This window comes from Anguilla anguilla, chromosome 15, assembly GCF_013347855.1.
Source record: "Anguilla anguilla isolate fAngAng1 chromosome 15, fAngAng1.pri, whole genome shotgun sequence".
Lineage (NCBI taxonomy): Eukaryota > Metazoa > Chordata > Actinopteri > Anguilliformes > Anguillidae > Anguilla > Anguilla anguilla.
Genome location: NC_049215.1, coordinates 5,245,001 through 5,261,938, shown reverse-complemented (window position 1 = coordinate 5,261,938; position 16,938 = coordinate 5,245,001). Strand labels below are relative to the sequence as shown.

The 16,938-nt window shown below is 47.0% G+C and overlaps 2 protein-coding genes and 1 long non-coding RNA gene across 3 annotated transcripts in view; all 3 read right to left on the bottom strand.

Annotated features, from left to right (window-relative positions):
• Positions 1-1,008: 1,008 nt before the first annotated feature.
• Positions 1,009-10,569, bottom strand: si:ch211-113j14.1 (sterol 26-hydroxylase, mitochondrial). The gene is made up of 9 exons (XM_035393379.1): positions 10,100-10,569; positions 8,929-9,119; positions 7,967-8,166; positions 6,993-7,190; positions 5,802-5,965; positions 3,802-3,968; positions 2,625-2,706; positions 2,127-2,333; positions 1,009-1,817 (listed from the first exon to the last, which is right to left on the bottom strand). Exons 1-9 carry the CDS (start codon positions 10,319-10,321, stop codon positions 1,701-1,703), a joined length of 1,548 nt encoding a protein of 515 aa, XP_035249270.1. The 5' UTR covers positions 10,322-10,569; the 3' UTR covers positions 1,009-1,700.
• Positions 10,570-11,518: 949 nt separating this feature from the next.
• LOC118214018 lies at positions 11,519-15,930 on the bottom strand. Its single transcript, XR_004762565.1, has 2 exons — positions 14,987-15,930; positions 11,519-14,920 (listed from the first exon to the last, which is right to left on the bottom strand). It is a non-coding gene; the product is annotated as an uncharacterized LOC118214018 (long non-coding RNA).
• An 855-nt stretch (positions 15,931-16,785) lies between these two features.
• Positions 16,786-16,938, bottom strand: part of map3k2 (mitogen-activated protein kinase kinase kinase 2) — a 16,544-nt gene continuing 16,391 nt past the window's right edge. The window contains exon 17 of the mRNA XM_035393378.1: positions 16,786-16,938. This exon is cut by the window's right edge and continues 116 nt beyond it. Coding sequence (XP_035249269.1) covers positions 16,835-16,938 — 104 coding nt within the window. The 3' untranslated portion in view covers positions 16,786-16,834.

Here is a 16,938-nt window from a genome sequence, read left to right as displayed (position 1 = left end):
AGACTGGTTCAGCTCTACAGTGGGAAAGGGGTATAGTGAGCCAGCCTGGTTCCAGCTCTACAGTGGGAAAGAGCTATAATGAGCCAGCCTGGTTCAGCTCTACAGTGGGAAAGAGCTATAATGAGCCAGACTGGTTCAGCTCTACAGTGGGAAAGGGGTATAGTGAGCCAGCCTGGTTCCAGCTCTACAGTGGGAAAGAGCTATAATGAGCCAGACTGGTTCAGCTCTACAGTGGGAAAGGGGTATAGTGAGCCAGCCTGGTTCCAGCTCTACAGTGGGAAAGGGCTATAATGAATCAGCCTGGTTCAGCTCAACAGTGGGAAAGAGCTATAATGAGCCAGTATGGTTCAGCTCTACAGTGGGAAAGGGCTGTAGTGAGCCAGCCTGGTTCAGCTCTACAGTGGGAAAGGGCTATAATGAGCCAGCCTGGCTCCAGTTCTACAGTGGGAAAGGGCTATAATGAGCCAGCCTGGTTCAGCTCTACAGTGGGAAAGGGCTATAATGAGCCAGCCTGGTTCCAGCTCTACAGTGGGAAAGGGCTATAATGAGCCAGCCTGGTTCCAGCTCTACAGTGGGAATGGGCTATAATGAGCCAGCCTGGTTCCTGCTCTACAGTGGGAAAGGGGTCTAATGAGCCAGCCTGGTTCCAGCTCTACAGTGGGAAAGGGCTATAATGAGCCAGCCTGGTTCCTGCTCTAAAGTGGGAAAGGGCTATAATGAGCCAGCCTGGTTCCTGCTCTACAGTGGGAAAGGGGTATAATGAGCCAGCCTGGTTCCAGCTCTACAGCGAGAAAAGAGTATAATGTTGGTTATTTTAGCCATCAGGACTCTATGAACTCATTGATGTTATCAGGCACATTTGATAAGCTGGTTAAAACGTGATCATTAAACCACTTAAACAGAGCACCTGAAGATTCTGGGGTAAAGTACGGAAAACCTCACGTTCTTAAAAAAAAAAAAAAACACAGCGAGGGTGAAACAAAATTCAGCCGGATGTGAGCTGCAGGATTATTTTTCTCTCCTGTGTAATTGGTTTTATTAATATTGTTAATACAAATGTTAATATTCTGAGATACAAAAACTTTTACAAAAATGTTAATTCTATAAAATATTACAGGTTTGGTTTTCAGGCTTGAAAATACATGGGACAATACTACATCTGTCCAACTGCATGCATCAAGCGGTCTCTATTCTGTACTTCACTGCGAACACACCTCCCCTAAAACCTTCACACATTAACCATGCCAATTAAAAATTCAAAACCTATGGCATACAACAAGACATATAAAAGCGAACCTCTTTGTTTCAGACTTTACCACAAGGATCAGGAAAGCTCGAAAGTTCAAAAGCACTGTTTCTGACCTCGCTATAAATATTTCCAGGTCCCCCAACACAGATCATCTGAAGACTCAGACCATCTGTAGTGCAGGTGAGATAAGGGGACACAACACTCGTGAATGGTCACTAGCTGCCGCAGACATTCGGCTCACAACCATTTACAAATCATCTTCATACAAACACGTGAAAGCTACTGGTTTTCCAGTGAAGAATAGTGAAACACTCCCTATTAAGGATTCTAGTGCACAGGGAAACAAGACTGACCAACAGGTCTCCTCGCATACTTATATTGTCTATTTATATCATCTCTGGTTCCACCAGGCTCCAGAGCCGGTAGCTTTCCCGCCACACTGGAGCCCCCCTCAGGCTCGGGGGAGGAAGCGGAGGTTGATTGGTCCAGCGGGGATCAGGAGGGTCCGAGTCTTGGGCTCCACGGTAACAGGGTTGTCCTCTGGCCGGATCTGGTAGGCCTGTATCAGCTTGGTAGGGGGTGGCAGGGTGGGGGACAGGTGGAGGGGAGGGGTCACACAGACAGAGAGAACAGGGCGTGAGGTGCGTAAGCACAGGGAAGCCTGAGAGTAGATGCAAAATAGTGAACTTGTACAATTCACAGAATTGATCAGGCACTCCTCTTGGAGGCCACATCCAGTCTAAGATTCAGCTGCAACCAACCAATCAAATGCAAGCAGGCGTTCAGATTTTGGGTATCCAACACTTTGGATCTCATTGCCGCCAACTCTGAAAACATAAAGTCCCAATTACACCCCACCCCTGCCCCTCACACTCACTCGAGACAGGGCAAAGTACATCTCCAGCTCGGCCACCCTCTTGCCCACACAGGCACGGACCCCCACCCCAAACGGGATGGAGCTGTAGGGGTGGTGCTGGGACCTGGTGGGGCTCCCCCTCAACCAGCGCTCAGGGAAAAAGCGGTCGGGTTCCGGAAACTCTGCATCGTCACGGCTCGTAGCATAGTGGCACAGGTGAAACTGTGTCTGCACAGGTAGACAGATAGAGAGAGAGAGAGAGTGAGAGAACAGAAAGCACATCTAGGGTCAGCAACCCGCAATTATGAAAGGGCAACTGTCATTTCAAATAACCATACAATTACAGTTTTAATCAGTTACGGTTACACAAGTAGCGTACACAATTATGATCATAATCACAGCATAAAACGAATGAAAAATCGCACACGTTATTATTCTGGTCAAACCCAGGAAAGAGTGAAATTAAACAGAAAATAAAATTTAAGAAACAGAAATGGGATTTGTAAAAACGAAACGTACCTTCTTCGGGAACCAGTAATTGTCCACAATGACCTCATTGTCCACTGTGAGGCGTCCATTCCCAGGAACGACCGGGTACAACCTGCAGAGACACAAAAAGCCTCCACAGTCCAGAGACACGGATACACCATGCAGGGTTCAGGAACACAGAGACAGACCTTACGGTCAAGAGGAACACAGACAAACAGTACAGTCGAGCATGAGAGACAGACACAGAACACACAAGAGGAGAGAGGGGCATGGGGTCTGATAAAAGCATGTACTGCGTGTATAATTATCTTTGTCAATAGCTGTTTAGTTTTAGCTGTGTATGCTAATAAAATTCTGTGTTTTGCTACCCTTGACAATTACTGATTTCAAACCACAAGCAAATCATTACACTATGGTACGGTATGAAAAGCGGACTCCGTACAACTATTTGCAATAAAACCTCAAAATTCGGCTTCATGGCAACATCTTGTTGCTTTTTTTAGACATGCTAAGGGAAAAAGAGCCACAGAGGAAAAGCAAACATGGATCCAGAATTAGACAGAGCTGCTAAAGGCTGTGCATTGTGTCTGCTGCTGATTCGTTTCCCACATCAGATCCAGCACAAGCACCACAAACCGATGTGTTTTGGCTTGCTCCGGGGAGCCAGTCTTCGAGTGCTGCAGCGCCTGCAGGTTTTTTTTTTGTGGTCACCTTGCAATCAGCAGCCAATTCAGGTCTTGGAAGCAAGGAGGGGCCGCGTAGCTAACAGCTCGGTTCCAAATTATGCCGGAAATGACCCGACTACCGAGCAGTCTCCGTGGAGAAATGCCTCTGGCATTTTTGGGCAAGACAGAGCAGGGCGAAAATGAAAGAACAAGATGTTGGCATGCGATTAAAATCATCGCGCTCTGCCCTGGAGTGCAAAACATGTTGATTGGGCAAAGCAACGGAACTGTATAATGATCTGTCAAAACGCATCATTACTTAACAGCCCACTACAGCTCTATTGTATGCACACCGCATTACGCTCATTATCAAGAAAGCGGTAAATTAACATGACAGATAACAAAGGTGCATCCACCTGACTTATATTAGCAAAGACTAGCAGTAAATATCAGGTAGTGCGCTAACCTAGAACCGTAATACAGATCATGAATACACAAAGCATCAGATTCTTTAAATCTCGCCCTCCAGCAACTAGGCTTACCTGAGTATCTCCTTGATGACAGCCTTCAGGTACGGCATCCTGTTCAGGTGCTCCGTGGTGGGCTGCTGTTTCCCCGGGCACACGGAGGTGACCTCCCGGTACAGCCGCTCCTGGGCAAGCTCATCCCGGGACAGGTGGTACAGAGTCCAGGAAAGGGTGTTGGATGTCTAAAGAAGGAGCCGTGCGCTTAGTTCACCCAGGGTTCTTTCCTCCTTCTCACAGAAACAGAGCACACCGCAATACACTACTGAAAATATAGAGGGAATTACGATGAAAATATACTGAGAAGTTATCGCAGCAGCATATATGTTTTTTAATATACTGCAGTGTCTTAAAGTGCCAGTTATTTGTACGTTTTGCTCATATTTTGAGCGGGGCTGCGATCTCTTGGTAATACCCCTTTTGCGACATACGCCTTGTGTAAATCCCATTTCGTCGAGCATTACCTCAGCCTCATGTCACCAGCGGCAATACGGAATATAAACAAAAAAGCAAACAAACGAATACGGAATGCTGCAGAGCTGGTTTCTCTCAGCATAGATAGATATCAAATTTTCCAGCGTGGCACCAACGGTGGAAAAACAGCGCCTTTGACATCTCTGACCGGCTCTCTTACATTTCACTACATTCATCACATTACATTACATTACAGGCATTTGGCAGACGCTCTTATCCAGAGCGACGTACAACAAAGTGTATAACCATAACCAGGAACAAGTATGACGAAACCCCTAGAGAGAAGTACCGGTCCAAGTGCAGGGAACAACCGCATAGTTCAACTTGGACCCTGAAGGTTAAACTGATCAACACTAAACAACGAGAACGGCAACAACGCAGTCTATGGAAAAAATACAAGTAGTCGTTAAGACAGTTAATGCACCTAAGTCACCTCATTCATAGCACATTCACAGCTGAACCGCACCCATCTGTACTCGCATGCTCTGTTTTTAAAGTGGAGCATAAATAATCAAATGTTTCGGTGTGCTGCTTCAGCAAGAACATATCTCCTGTCTGCTTTGGCTCCACAATGGTGGAATGACCTTCCCGTGGAGGCCAGAACAGCTGAGACCCTGACAGCCTTCAAACGACGACTGAAGACTCACCTCTTCAGGCTGCACCTCTCCCTATCCCTCCCTACCTCCCTGTAGTCTCTAATTGACTATGTAATCTTAGGGGTGTAGCTAGGTAAGCTGTTTATCTTAGTTGACTTAGTTATTACACTTGTGCCTACTCAACTACTGCTTGTTTTATTTGCATAGACTGCTTTGTTGCTGTTTTTGTTGGGTTAATCAGATTAACCTACAGGGCCCAAGTTAAACTACGCGGTCGTTCCCTGCACTTGGAACTGTACTTCCCTCTAGGGTTTTCAACACACTTGTTCCTGGTTTTGATTATACAATTTGTTGTACGTTCGCTCTGGATAAGAGCGTCTGCCAAATGCCGGTAATGTAATATCAAATAAAATAAACTCACTGAAGTTCAACTGAATTCAGTTCAACCTCACATACTGAGTCTCTTTTAACTTCAACACAACCCTCTTCTCTTGTTTTTTTTTTTTTTTTTTGTTTTTGAACTTGAACTGGTCATACCTGTGATCTGCTGCTCTCATCATAATTAAATGCCAAAAATGTGGGCTGTTGTATAGTGTTGTATTGAATTTTACAAAAGTGTTGTCCTGAATTATGCATTATTAATGCCTTGAACATATGTTGTCCTGGTGAGGCCAATAAAAACATTACACAGAAGAGAACAAAGCCTAAACAAATCTTGTCATGCTAAAGGCCTTGGTTTCCTGGTCCGAGAAACCATTCAAGCTCTAAGACAGTGAGACAGAAGAATGGTAGGTTTGGCTTTCAGGACAACAACACAGTCTAACGTCAGCAAGGCCATTCCAGATAAGCAGCCAGTATAACCACACAGGCTAACGTTAGCGAGGCCATTCCAGATAAGCAGCCAGTATAACCACACAGGCTAACATTAGCCAAGCAGGTGCTGCTCACCGTGTCAACTCCTCCAAGCAGTAGCTCTGTGATGCTTATGTACAGCTCCCCCATGGACAGCTTGCTACTGGATAGCAGGTATGTCAGGTACATACCCTCCACCTGTTCCCCCTTCATCACCTTCTCAGCGATCTCCTCAACCTTCCTGTCAATCAGACGCTGAGCTGCACACACATACACATACACACACAAACAAACACACAAGCTTACACAGGCACACAGGCACACATGCAGACATACACACACACAAAGACAAATCCAGGCAGAAAGACACACAAACAAACAAAAGCACAAGCACAGCCATAAACACACACAGTTAATCAGTTGATCTAATTAGAAACCAGTTATGATTAGACAATACAGCATTCGTATTATACTCCAGCTAACCTGCTAATAATATAGAAGGCTTTGGATTCCCTCATAATCTTTATTTTCTTCCTATTCTTCTTTTCTTTCATTTGTCTATCCTCAGCCACACATACTGTACAGTGCCAGATGACCTAGGTTACACTAAAGACCTGGCTCAAAATCATTTACCTATGACATGCTTTTCATGGAAGGAATCTGAACCAGTCAGGGTGTTTTATTGTGTCTGTTGAGTTAAGAATCTCTACACATGACTACAAACGCAGCACTTTGACTTTGATTTGTCTGACTGATAGAGAGTAACAATAACAGGTTTGGGGACAATTTCATCATGTCAATTCAGTGAGTTCAGGTAATGCACTAAAATTCAGTTTATCATTTATAAATGACCAAAAAATTGACATTTTCAACCTGCAATCTGAGTTTTAATTCATTCCATCAATTGTTAGATCTGAAATGTAATGTACCCCCCAGCCCTTCCCATCACACCACGGTGACCCCACCCGCTTGCCCCGCGCCCCATTACATTACATTACATTACAGGCATTTAGCAGACGCTCTTATCCAGAGCGACGTACAAGTGCATAGGTTCATGATATAGAGGTGCAAAAGAAACACTAGAGTGAAGTAAGGATCATAGTGCCAGAAGTGACCACATCGATCAGGACTCCAACCCTGTAGAGTAAGCTTGTTCAGCAAGCAAGAATCCTACCAAGTACAAACTAGCACTGGAATCACACCTAATCATACAAAAGCAATCCTGCCAGATATACTAACATAATCAAATTATCCTAGCTAGGTACAGTGGGGGGACGCGAGCCGTACCCACGCTGTAGAGGTCGTCCCAGGCCTGGACGAAGTTGGCCCAGAACGGCAGGACGCGGCGGGTCCAGCGGGGGAAGAAGAGGACGGTCTCCGACAGGGTGAGCATGGCGCCCACCGCCGCGATGAAGCGCTGCGTGTCGGCCGGTATCTGGTCCTCCAGGCAGCCCAGCCGGGTCTCAAACAAGATGGAGGAAATGCCTGCGAGCACAAGGAAGGAGGACACTGGACACCCGGCCAGAAATAGAGGAGCGTAGGGACGGTCCAACCGCTGCTCCACATCAAACTAAGGGGTGAGGCCACACATCCACCAACCGGGTCTCCTGGCATCGCTCGCCCCGCCCCCCCTCCCCCCCCCCCACAATCGGTTGCTTATGGTCCTGATAAATTTTGAAACGGGGGACGATGTACACGTCAGATCATTCATCCGATTGGTTATCGCGGCACGTTCCCCGTCACTTCCGGTCGCTTCACAGACTTTTCTCGCGTCGTCAGCTCTATCCCAACATGCCTCGTGGACGCGAAGAATCAGCTCTCGTTGGAAATGGATGGAGGCGATGTCATCGCCCGAGAAAGTCGCTCCTCGCCGCAGGACGTGCGGCTTCACGCTAATGCTATCGGGAAAGCAGCGGGTCGTGTTGCAGGAGCACGTACGCTACACCATTTGCTCGGCGTTGTATTTATGTGTAGTCTGTTAATCAATGTATATTTGTTGTTTGTATACTGTAAACCAAAAACTGACGGAAAATTTTTTCTAATGTTTAAATAAATAAAGCTTATTGTTTTCCCTATGGAGATCTGATACAAGGCGCCAGGCTTTGGTTTTGGTTTTGGTTTTGGGAGGGGGGGGCGGGGGCGGGGGCGGGGGGAGGGAGAGGGAAGTGGGGCTCTGGCTGTCCTGCTCTGTCCTGGACAGATTAGCACACAGCGCAGCAGTAGCCCGGGTTGTTGCTGGGGCCGACCCTAAGGGAACTGACCTTCGAACCCGAACTTGTAGAGCTCTCCTGCGAGGTCGCGGACGGTGGCCTGGTCCAGGCTCCGCAGCCGCAGGGTCTCCAGGCGACGCAGCAGGTCCGTCACCACCTGGTGGATCACAGGCGCAAACGCGGACACCTCCTGCAGCTTCAGCATCTTAGGGTTCAGGGCGCTACGGATACGGTACCACTCTGGGCCTGTACTGGGGGGGGGGGGAGGGTAAAGTTAGGCAACAGCGACTCACAGGAAAAGCACTACGCCCTCAGATGTGCACTACGCCACTGGTGTGGTACCCTATAGGTACAAAAACCTGTACCCCAAGCCAGAAATACACAATTCATTTCTACCTTCTTTACTTGTAAAGGTACTTATTAGTACCCAAACTGAGCATTATTGTACTTTCAAGGTATATTTTGGAAATGTGTTCCCTAAAGAACAAAACCGTACCTCCACTGTACCATTATTTCTCAGATTGTATAACATGACACTGGAGCTTTTTGTTACACTTTACACAAACAAGCTGCATTTGACTATGAAGCACAGGCTTACTGAGAGGAAGAATTAAGGCTAAAATCATCCTCCTGTTGTTGATAGTATCCTCATTCAACTTAAAGGAGCTACTACAAATAAGGGGTGGGCAGAGTCATTCCTGGAAGGGCTGTGTGTGTGAGCTAGTTTTTCTGGCTCCGTTAGAAAATTCTGTACACACCAGCACCTGCTTACTAGCAGAGTAAACCAAGCTTACATGTGCAGTTGCCTGTGGTTACTCATGAGCCTATCAATACATTTGCTAAAATGTCGGATCATAAATATGATTGGGATAATTAAATAATTACGAACGGATGCAGGCAGGAAGTCCAGAACCATACAGCCATCCTTGTTCAACTGCGTAAGATGTCGGGCAGGTCGCTCTGATTTAACACAGTTCGTTAAAAATGTGATGCCTACATTTATAGTCACTCACTCGACGTGAAGTCCGTAGGCTTGTCCCCTCATGTTGCGGTACTCCTTCCAGTGTGGTAAATCTGTCCGGACTGGGTAGCGTCCCTCTTGTCGGATAACCTGAGCAATAAGCTCGGGATGCGCCACATTCACGATGTCGAAAGGGCCGAATCGCGAACGCCAAATCGAACCATACAGTCGCCGGTGTTCTACCTGGGGACAAGGTCGCATTTGGATGAGCTGCTCCTTTAGTCAGATTCAGTACATTCCATTCCATTCACAGCTTACTCAAACAACGCTTCGTTCTCCTAGAAAGTGTACTTTCTGTTTACGTGAAACCATACGCATCAAAAGTGGCTTTAACTATAATCCAAGGATCACAACCGTTATAATAATACTAAATTATTATAACAATAGGCTACTAAGGAGCGGTCGCCTTGAAATACTACGCCAAGACTCAAATAAAGCTCCTTAACTCCGAAAGTTACGTTGCTCCTTGCAGATAAAACAAGTCCTGAAACTACCTGCATAAAAAACAGGCTAGGCTAATTTGGCACTGTTTCTAATTGCATGTTTAAATAGCATTATGTGGTATCGGCCTAAAAGTGTTTTTCGTGGCGTTTTAATTACTTTAAACGTGCAGGATTCATTTTTTTGCACTTGTCGGAAAAGACAATACATGAATATTCAGTAGCCTACGCATAATGTTGCTTCGCCTGATTTTACTTTGGAAAACATATTTTGGTGCATTTCTTGGCAAAACATTTTAGCTGTAAGGAAGTCTTGAAAAGCAACATAAACGGAATATAATTTTAAAAAATTCTGTCCTTTATAGTTGTTCAGTAGGTGCGTCCCTGTCATGTAGGTGAGAATTATGTCTTCTGTTGGAAGGTGTGTTTAGGCTCATTTGCTTTCACAGAATAAGGCTAAATATGTATTCTTAACTCGCTCGGCTCGCTCACACTTGCGGGGATTTCCAGAGATTTCTTCCAGGGGACTTTTAAAAACCTTTTTTGAGAGGGGAAATGGGGATTTCCCGTTTTCTGCAAAACGTCTTTGTGTCTTTGACGTGCTAAACAAATAAACAAAAATATACGCACGCTTATTTTTTTCCTCTGTTACATTTTAACACTGCAAGGAAAACTGATTTTTTTTTTTTTTTTTTTTTTTTTTTTAAGAATAAAATATTTTACCTGCATTGCGTGGCTCTTGTCCGCGTAACCCTTCACGAAAAGCCAGTAGACAGTAGTGGCTAGACTTGGCCCAGGCAAGTCGTCAATGGTTCTGAATTTCTCCGAACTGGAGGGGGCCATTTGCAAGTCGCTGGCTCCAAACTTTGGCGAAGTACTGTACACCTTCTGTGCCCAGAATCGCGCACGCCGCCAGGCCGGTTTCAACGCAGAGGCAGCAGACATTCTAGCTATATCATCATCAGCAGAAAGTGGCTGTGGAAATGCATTCAGCTGCGAGGCTCCGAACGCTTCTCTTAACCAATTGGGTAAAAAGTTGTTTGGATACGCCCATCCATTTTTTTGTCACGTCAAATCCTTTCCAAAAACGAAAGTACAGCTTTTTTAATGTTATGGTTAAAGCTGCTGCATTTGTATAGTCAAAGATGTAATGACAGCTGCAATGCCGTAATCATCCACAGTACGCCACACGAGACCACAATAACTCGCAGAGATGTATATAAGAACGGCGAGTCTGACTATAGCCGCGTTTCCACCAAAAGTACCCGGAACTTTTAGTCCCAGGAACTACTTTTCAAGGAACTAAAAGGTTCCTTCAGCCCATGGTTATCAAAGTAGGCTACCTCCTGACTCTTCTAGAAAACGTAATGCAATATTAAACAGTTTTTTTTGTCTATAAATTTCAATCTACCATAAACTGAAGTTTGAAAGAAGCATCAGTGTGAAATTCAAGATTTTTTTTCCTTATCATAACCAATTGGTGCTCCCACAAGTTAGAAGTTGGAAGCGTCAAAGATGGCAAAATGCCAGCAATTTCAATTTGAGGATGGAATAATCACAAAATGATCCCATCTCCCCCCCCCCCCCCCCCCGCCCCCCGCATCTTAGGTTGGGAACCCCAGGTTGGGAACCAGCACCATATAACATGGTATGAAAGTTAAACAATAAGAGTCACTCCATTTGAACCACAGTGGGATAACACATCATTTCATTCCTGTTATGAAGAATTTCTGCACCAATGTTGTTCCCCAACATTTTGACCATTTTCAGCACTGCAGTGGAACCCAGTTCCTCACTCTGCGTTTTAGCTTATTGTACGAAGCTAAAAAATAATTAAAAAGATGTCAGTAAGATTCAGAATCAGACACCTAGAAAAATTTAATGGTCAAGTCTGTGTACATTTCTGAATGCCAGGGGGGAATTAAGACAATTATTTTTAGGAGGGGTTAAATTAAAATGTAATACATTTTAGCAATATTTGTGTGATGGCTATAAACGTTTATCCAAATGTATATAAAGAAATAACCCAGAATATTTCACAAAAAATGACTGACTATTTCTTTTACCTGACCTTGCCATCGACCATTCTTAAGTGCTCCGTGACTGTTTCAATATCACCGTAACATATTAAAAACACAGCAGTTGAAATAAATATCTTTTATTATCATTATTATCATTATTATTAACACTCTGCAAAGTGCCATCTGTCTCGGACTCTCCAAGTCTCCAGAATAAAGCTGACTGTCTATCTCCACCCTCTCACCGACAAAGGGATCGGGAGTCTTTATTAATGAACAACAACGGGTACTACCCAGGGACTGTGACTGCTTTGGTGGATCCCCTTATTAGTGCTTTTTTTAAAAATCTCTGCCATCTAGTGGTAACACAAAGGTATTGTCACTACTTTAGGGGAGCCCCTCTCCCAAACGGTGAGATAGGGGCACTACAGTTGCTGGGGCTAACCAGTTGCAGACAATAAGAGTCCAGTCTTTTCCTCACAGCGCTCTCTCTTCATGCATAAAATCTTACATCTTAAAAAACAGAACAAAAAATAAAGTATATATATTAAAAAAAATATGCGTACCACCGATATACAGATTTGATATAAACAGGCTTATTGGTCACAAACCAAATATATAAACATGGCTTCTTTTACAATAGATAAACAGAACAGCGGTGTGGGATATGTTCTGTACCAGTTAATTGTTGTTTAGTTTTCTTTAAAAAAATTTAGATCTTAAATTTGTATATTTGTACATCTTTTTTCCCCCAAATTTCTTTTTTTACATAAAAGTCATACAGTCAGAATGCGCATTAGGGTTAGGGCGCAGTGTCCAGGGAACAGGCAGTATGGTGGACACCCCACACACACACGCACACACATTCAAGTATACACACACACACACACACACACACACACGTACATACACCCACACAAACACACACACTCATGTACGTACATACACACACACTCATGTATACACACACACGCACACAAACATGCACAAACTCACTCACAAATACACACACTCATGTACACACACAAATCACACATACACTCATGTACACAAACACACGCATGTGCATGTAGAACACGCACAGTCACAGTTACAGCAGAGACATTCAACAGTGCATTCAGGACCCCACAGTGAAAGCAGACAGGGTACCGTGGGCTTCAAAGGTACCCACTTGAGTGAGCGACACAAGTCGAGTGACCGCAGCCTATTTTGCTGATGTAAGACTGGGGGACAGCGGGAGGAGGACCCTGCCCAGAGGTGGGGGAGACATAGTCCTGTCCAGCTCTACACTCACACTGGCTCCATCCTCTCCTCGCTCTCCAGTCCTACCGTTAAACACAAGGCAAGAGGGCTGCTGGGCACCAGCAAGAATTACAGTCAGCCAGCGCCACCCGGAGGTCAAGATGAGACGTAACGTTCCTGTGAGTTCCGGCAGCGGAGCTCCCAGAGTGCACTGCTCTCAGCCATGGAAAACAAGCTCGCGGCGCACCCTGACCAAAGCGGATTACAGCCAAACGTTTTCTTACACAAACAGTAAAGTGCACACACACACACACACACACACACATCTCACACATGTACACGCACTTCCATATGCCCAGCATACATCAGTAAATAGTATTAAATCAGTGTACAAATCATAGTCTTCAAAAAATGTGCAAAAATGTCAACGTCGATAGAAAAAAATATCTGTACACACAACTACACTCGACTGTGAAGAAATACACGAGCAGGTTTCAACATCAAGGCCCCACCGGAAAACCGCCATTGGGTGCATTCCGCTGGAAACAGGGAGGCAGGGCTCCCCCTCTCTCTGTCGAACCGCACGTCGGACCGCTCGCAGGCCTTCCTGAACCGCGGCGTCAAGATCTGTGCGTGTAGGGGTGTGGTGTGCGTTACGGGCAAGGGAAGGGTTTGGCATCGCACCTTCACAGGGCACGAAGAGCAGAGCTGAGGGCCTTGATCCTTAATGGAAACCCAACTGGCTCAGCGAAGAAATCACCTCTGAGGGAAACTGTCCTCAGTTAGCCTCCGGTGACACACATATTACTGTATTTCTTAAACCGTTACGCTGTCGTTAGGATATAAAGCACTTAATATATCCAGGAAGCAATACCTACTTTGAACAAAAAATGCAACCGTCCATGCATTTTTCTCACTACACTTCGATTATTTAAAATTGGCACTTAGCAACTTTCTCACCAAGTTTTACTCAAATCCGTACCGATCTTTTAAGAGGTAATCCGCTTCCCGACAGCCAGCGAATCAGAGGCGAGCGTGACCGCCGCGTCCGCCAAGAGGCTTGCGAAGGCAGCGGCGACACACACACACAATTAAATTTTGCCCGTCGGCTTCCCGGCAAAGCCTGACCGCGGCGTGTCACCGGAACAGATTTCAACCTTCCAATCCCAGCCCGCAGAGCCAGTTAAGGACAGCGTTAAGAGACCAGGGGAGCTCAGGTTCTGGCTTCGCCTGTGAAGGAGAACGGGGGGGACACGAAGCCGGGGCGGCGCGTCCTCCGCGCGTCGGCGCTACAAAAAAAAAAAAAGTGTGATTTGGTTCGGCGACGCCGGGGTCCCGGTCCGAAAGCACGCGGCGCCGACGCCAGAGGAGAGGGAGGCGGGTCCCACCAATGAGGGCTTTCCGGCGGCGTTTTCGGGAGGAGTGCCTCGAGCGCGCGGGGTCAGGACCCGGGGAGCGCCGCCCCGGGGGTGGCAGGGTACGGAGACGGGGCGCGTCCCGCCGAAACCGAACGCAAAAACAGGGGGCGAAGAAGCGCAGAGATTCGGCAGAGCTGAGCGTCGTCCCTCCTCCACACTCACTCTCACACACACGCACTCACTCGCACACGCACACGCACACCGAGCAGTATTTACACCGGCCAGTAATCTGCGGCTTCTCCAATGGGAGAAAGGATGGGCGTGCGGGTTAGCACTTTTTTCGTTTCTCCACCCGCCTCCACGCGGGAAACGCGGCGCGGAGTTCGTCGTTATGATTTTTTTGCACAATCATAAAAAAATGACAAATGACAACAGCGACGGCGATAATAATAACTGCGACAGTACGATCGTTGGCACTGCTGAAGTGAGTGAGAGGGGGAGAGACGCTGGGCGACTTCCTGGTCCACGTGGCGCCGTATCGCAGCCGTGTTCATACTACATACAGTATGTGAGCTGGGGGGAATCGGGCAGGGGGGGACATGGGTCTGGGTTTACGGTAAGGGCCGCTGTGCGAGCAATCGTCCACCGTGAAACTTTCAACGTCTATCAAAATGTGATTACACATTGCTACTTCTGCCTGTACCTACGCCTGTACATACTGCGTGTGTGAAAGTGAGTGCACGCATGTGAGAGTGCACTTAAAGAGGTGTCTGTGTGTGTATTTAAGGACGCGTGTGTGCACGCAGAGAGGGTTTAGTGTTTCATTCTGCAGAAGCGCAGACAGAGGAGCACAGAAACACCACAGGAAAGGGGTTTCTCTCTGCTCTGCACTCGGCCTATGGGAGAAACTGAGACCCTTAAAGAACCTGCCTGCATTATGCGTAGTGCAGAATCAATACGCCACTGTGTCTGCACTGAGACCCTTAAAGAACCTGCCTGCATTATGCGTAGTGCAGAATCAATACGCCACTGTGTCTGCACTGAGACCCTTAAAGAACCTGCCTGCATTATACGTACTGCAGAATCAGTACGCCATCGTACCTGCACTTCACACACCAGCCCATTAAAACACTTCTCAAGCAACACCCTATCTGCAGGAGGCCAGAGCCACTAAATCTAAACCTCACATTGACCAAGTATTAACCCAGCACTGACCCAGCAGTGATCAAGTACTGACCCAGCACTGACCCAGCAGTGATCAAGTACTGACCCAGCACTGACCCAGCAGTGATCAAGTACTGACCCAGCACTGACCCAGCAGCGATCAAGTACTGACCCAGCACTGACCCTGCAGTGATCAAGTACTGACCCAGCATTGACCTAGCAGTGACCAAGTACTGACCCAACACTGACCCAGCAGTGATCACGTACTGACCTAGCATTGATCAAGTAATGACCCAGCAGTGATCAAGTACTGACCAAGTACTGACACAGGAGCAACAGAGCTAATAGGACCCATGAGACAGTCTGGACCCAGTGCGGGCCCCGTACCACCCAGTACAGCCTGGGGGTACTGACCCAGTACCACCCGGTGAATACGGTAAGTCGGCTGGTCTGAAATTTGATCTGTGCTTTGTGGGGGAAAGGTGAAGGCCCCTGCTGTCACACGCAGGCACGTACGCGAAGGAAACGAAAGGCAACAGCAACACGCCTGAGCCACCAGCCCCCACACCCCCGCCCCCCTACAGGCAGCCCACAGACGCCCAGCTTCCGCTAGCCTCCGCACCCCACGCTGCGGCTAACGCGCCGAACGAAACGCTCCTTCTCAGTCCCCAACGAAAGCTGCAGAACCGCACACAGCACTGCCAGTACCAGGCAAAGACCAGCAGGGAGAAACAGTGCACAGGCAAGCATCACTGTATGGAGGTGCTCTACCTTTCACCCAGTGACATTCTATGGCAGTACCTTAGGGCTGTGTTTGAAAGCTGAATTCTATGGTACTACCTTAGGCCAGAATGTGAGAGTTGAGCTCTATGGTAGTACCCTAGGTCAGAATTTGAAACTGAATTCTATGGTAGTACCCTAGGTCAGAAGGCCAAAGCTTAATTCTATGGTAGTGCCTTAGGCCAGTATGTGAAAGCAGAATTATAAGTAGTACCTTAAGCCGGTATGTGAAAGCTTAATTTTAGGGAAGTACCTTAAGCTAGTATGTGAAAGCATAATGCTATGGTAATACCTTACGCCGGTACGTGAAAACTTAATTCTATGGTAGTACCTTAAGCTAATATGCGAAAAGCTTAATTCTATGGTAGTACCTCAGGCCATTATGTGACAGATGAAGCACTCACCTCAACCCTGTTTTTTTTTTTAGCAGCTTGCTCGGAACCCAGACCACTGGGTTCACGGATACATTCTGGTTTTCGGGTCAGGACTACACCGGCCCGCCTCTCTCACCTCCCACAAATCCAGAACGCGGCTGGACTCGGTAAGTACTGATAATCTGCTCCACCAACCGTGGCGCACACAATGTAAAAAAACACAAGGGGGGGCGGGGGGGGGGGATAACTGCTGAGAGTTGTGTGTTTTGGTCTTTGTGGGAACCTACCCCAAGTGTGAAATTAAGGTGCAAACGTTTTACCATTGAGATCTCCCCCCCATAGCTGTTTGGACTACAGTCACAGGAGAAGCCCTCAATGTCCACTATATTATTTCTGGGTCATTTAAAGTTTTTTTTTTTCTTTTTTTCCTCTTCTTTCCTCCTCTCCAGGGGACAGGTATCTCCTCAGTGGGGGGGTGGGGCAAAGGGGGGTGGGGGCGGGGCCTCCCGGCGAGGGGAGGGGCTAGTGCACGAAGATGTGTCGGAGGAGGTCCTCGGCGGCCGGGCGCTGCTTGGTCTCCACGAAGATGCGGCGCAGGAAGTCCCGGCAGTGCTCCGACACGTGCG

Coding starts and splice junctions, on each gene's coding strand:
- si:ch211-113j14.1 (XM_035393379.1), bottom strand. CDS start 10,321: ATGTCTGCTGCCTCTGCGTTGAAACCGGCCTGGCGGCGTGCGCGATTC. Junction 3,969..5,801: donor TGCTTGGAGGAGTTGACACG/GTGAGCAGCACC, acceptor CTCCTTCTTTAG/ACATCCAACACCCTTTCCTG. Junction 1,818..2,126: donor TGTACTTTGCCCTGTCTCGA/GTGAGTGTGAGG, acceptor CCCCCTACCAAG/CTGATACAGGCCTACCAGAT.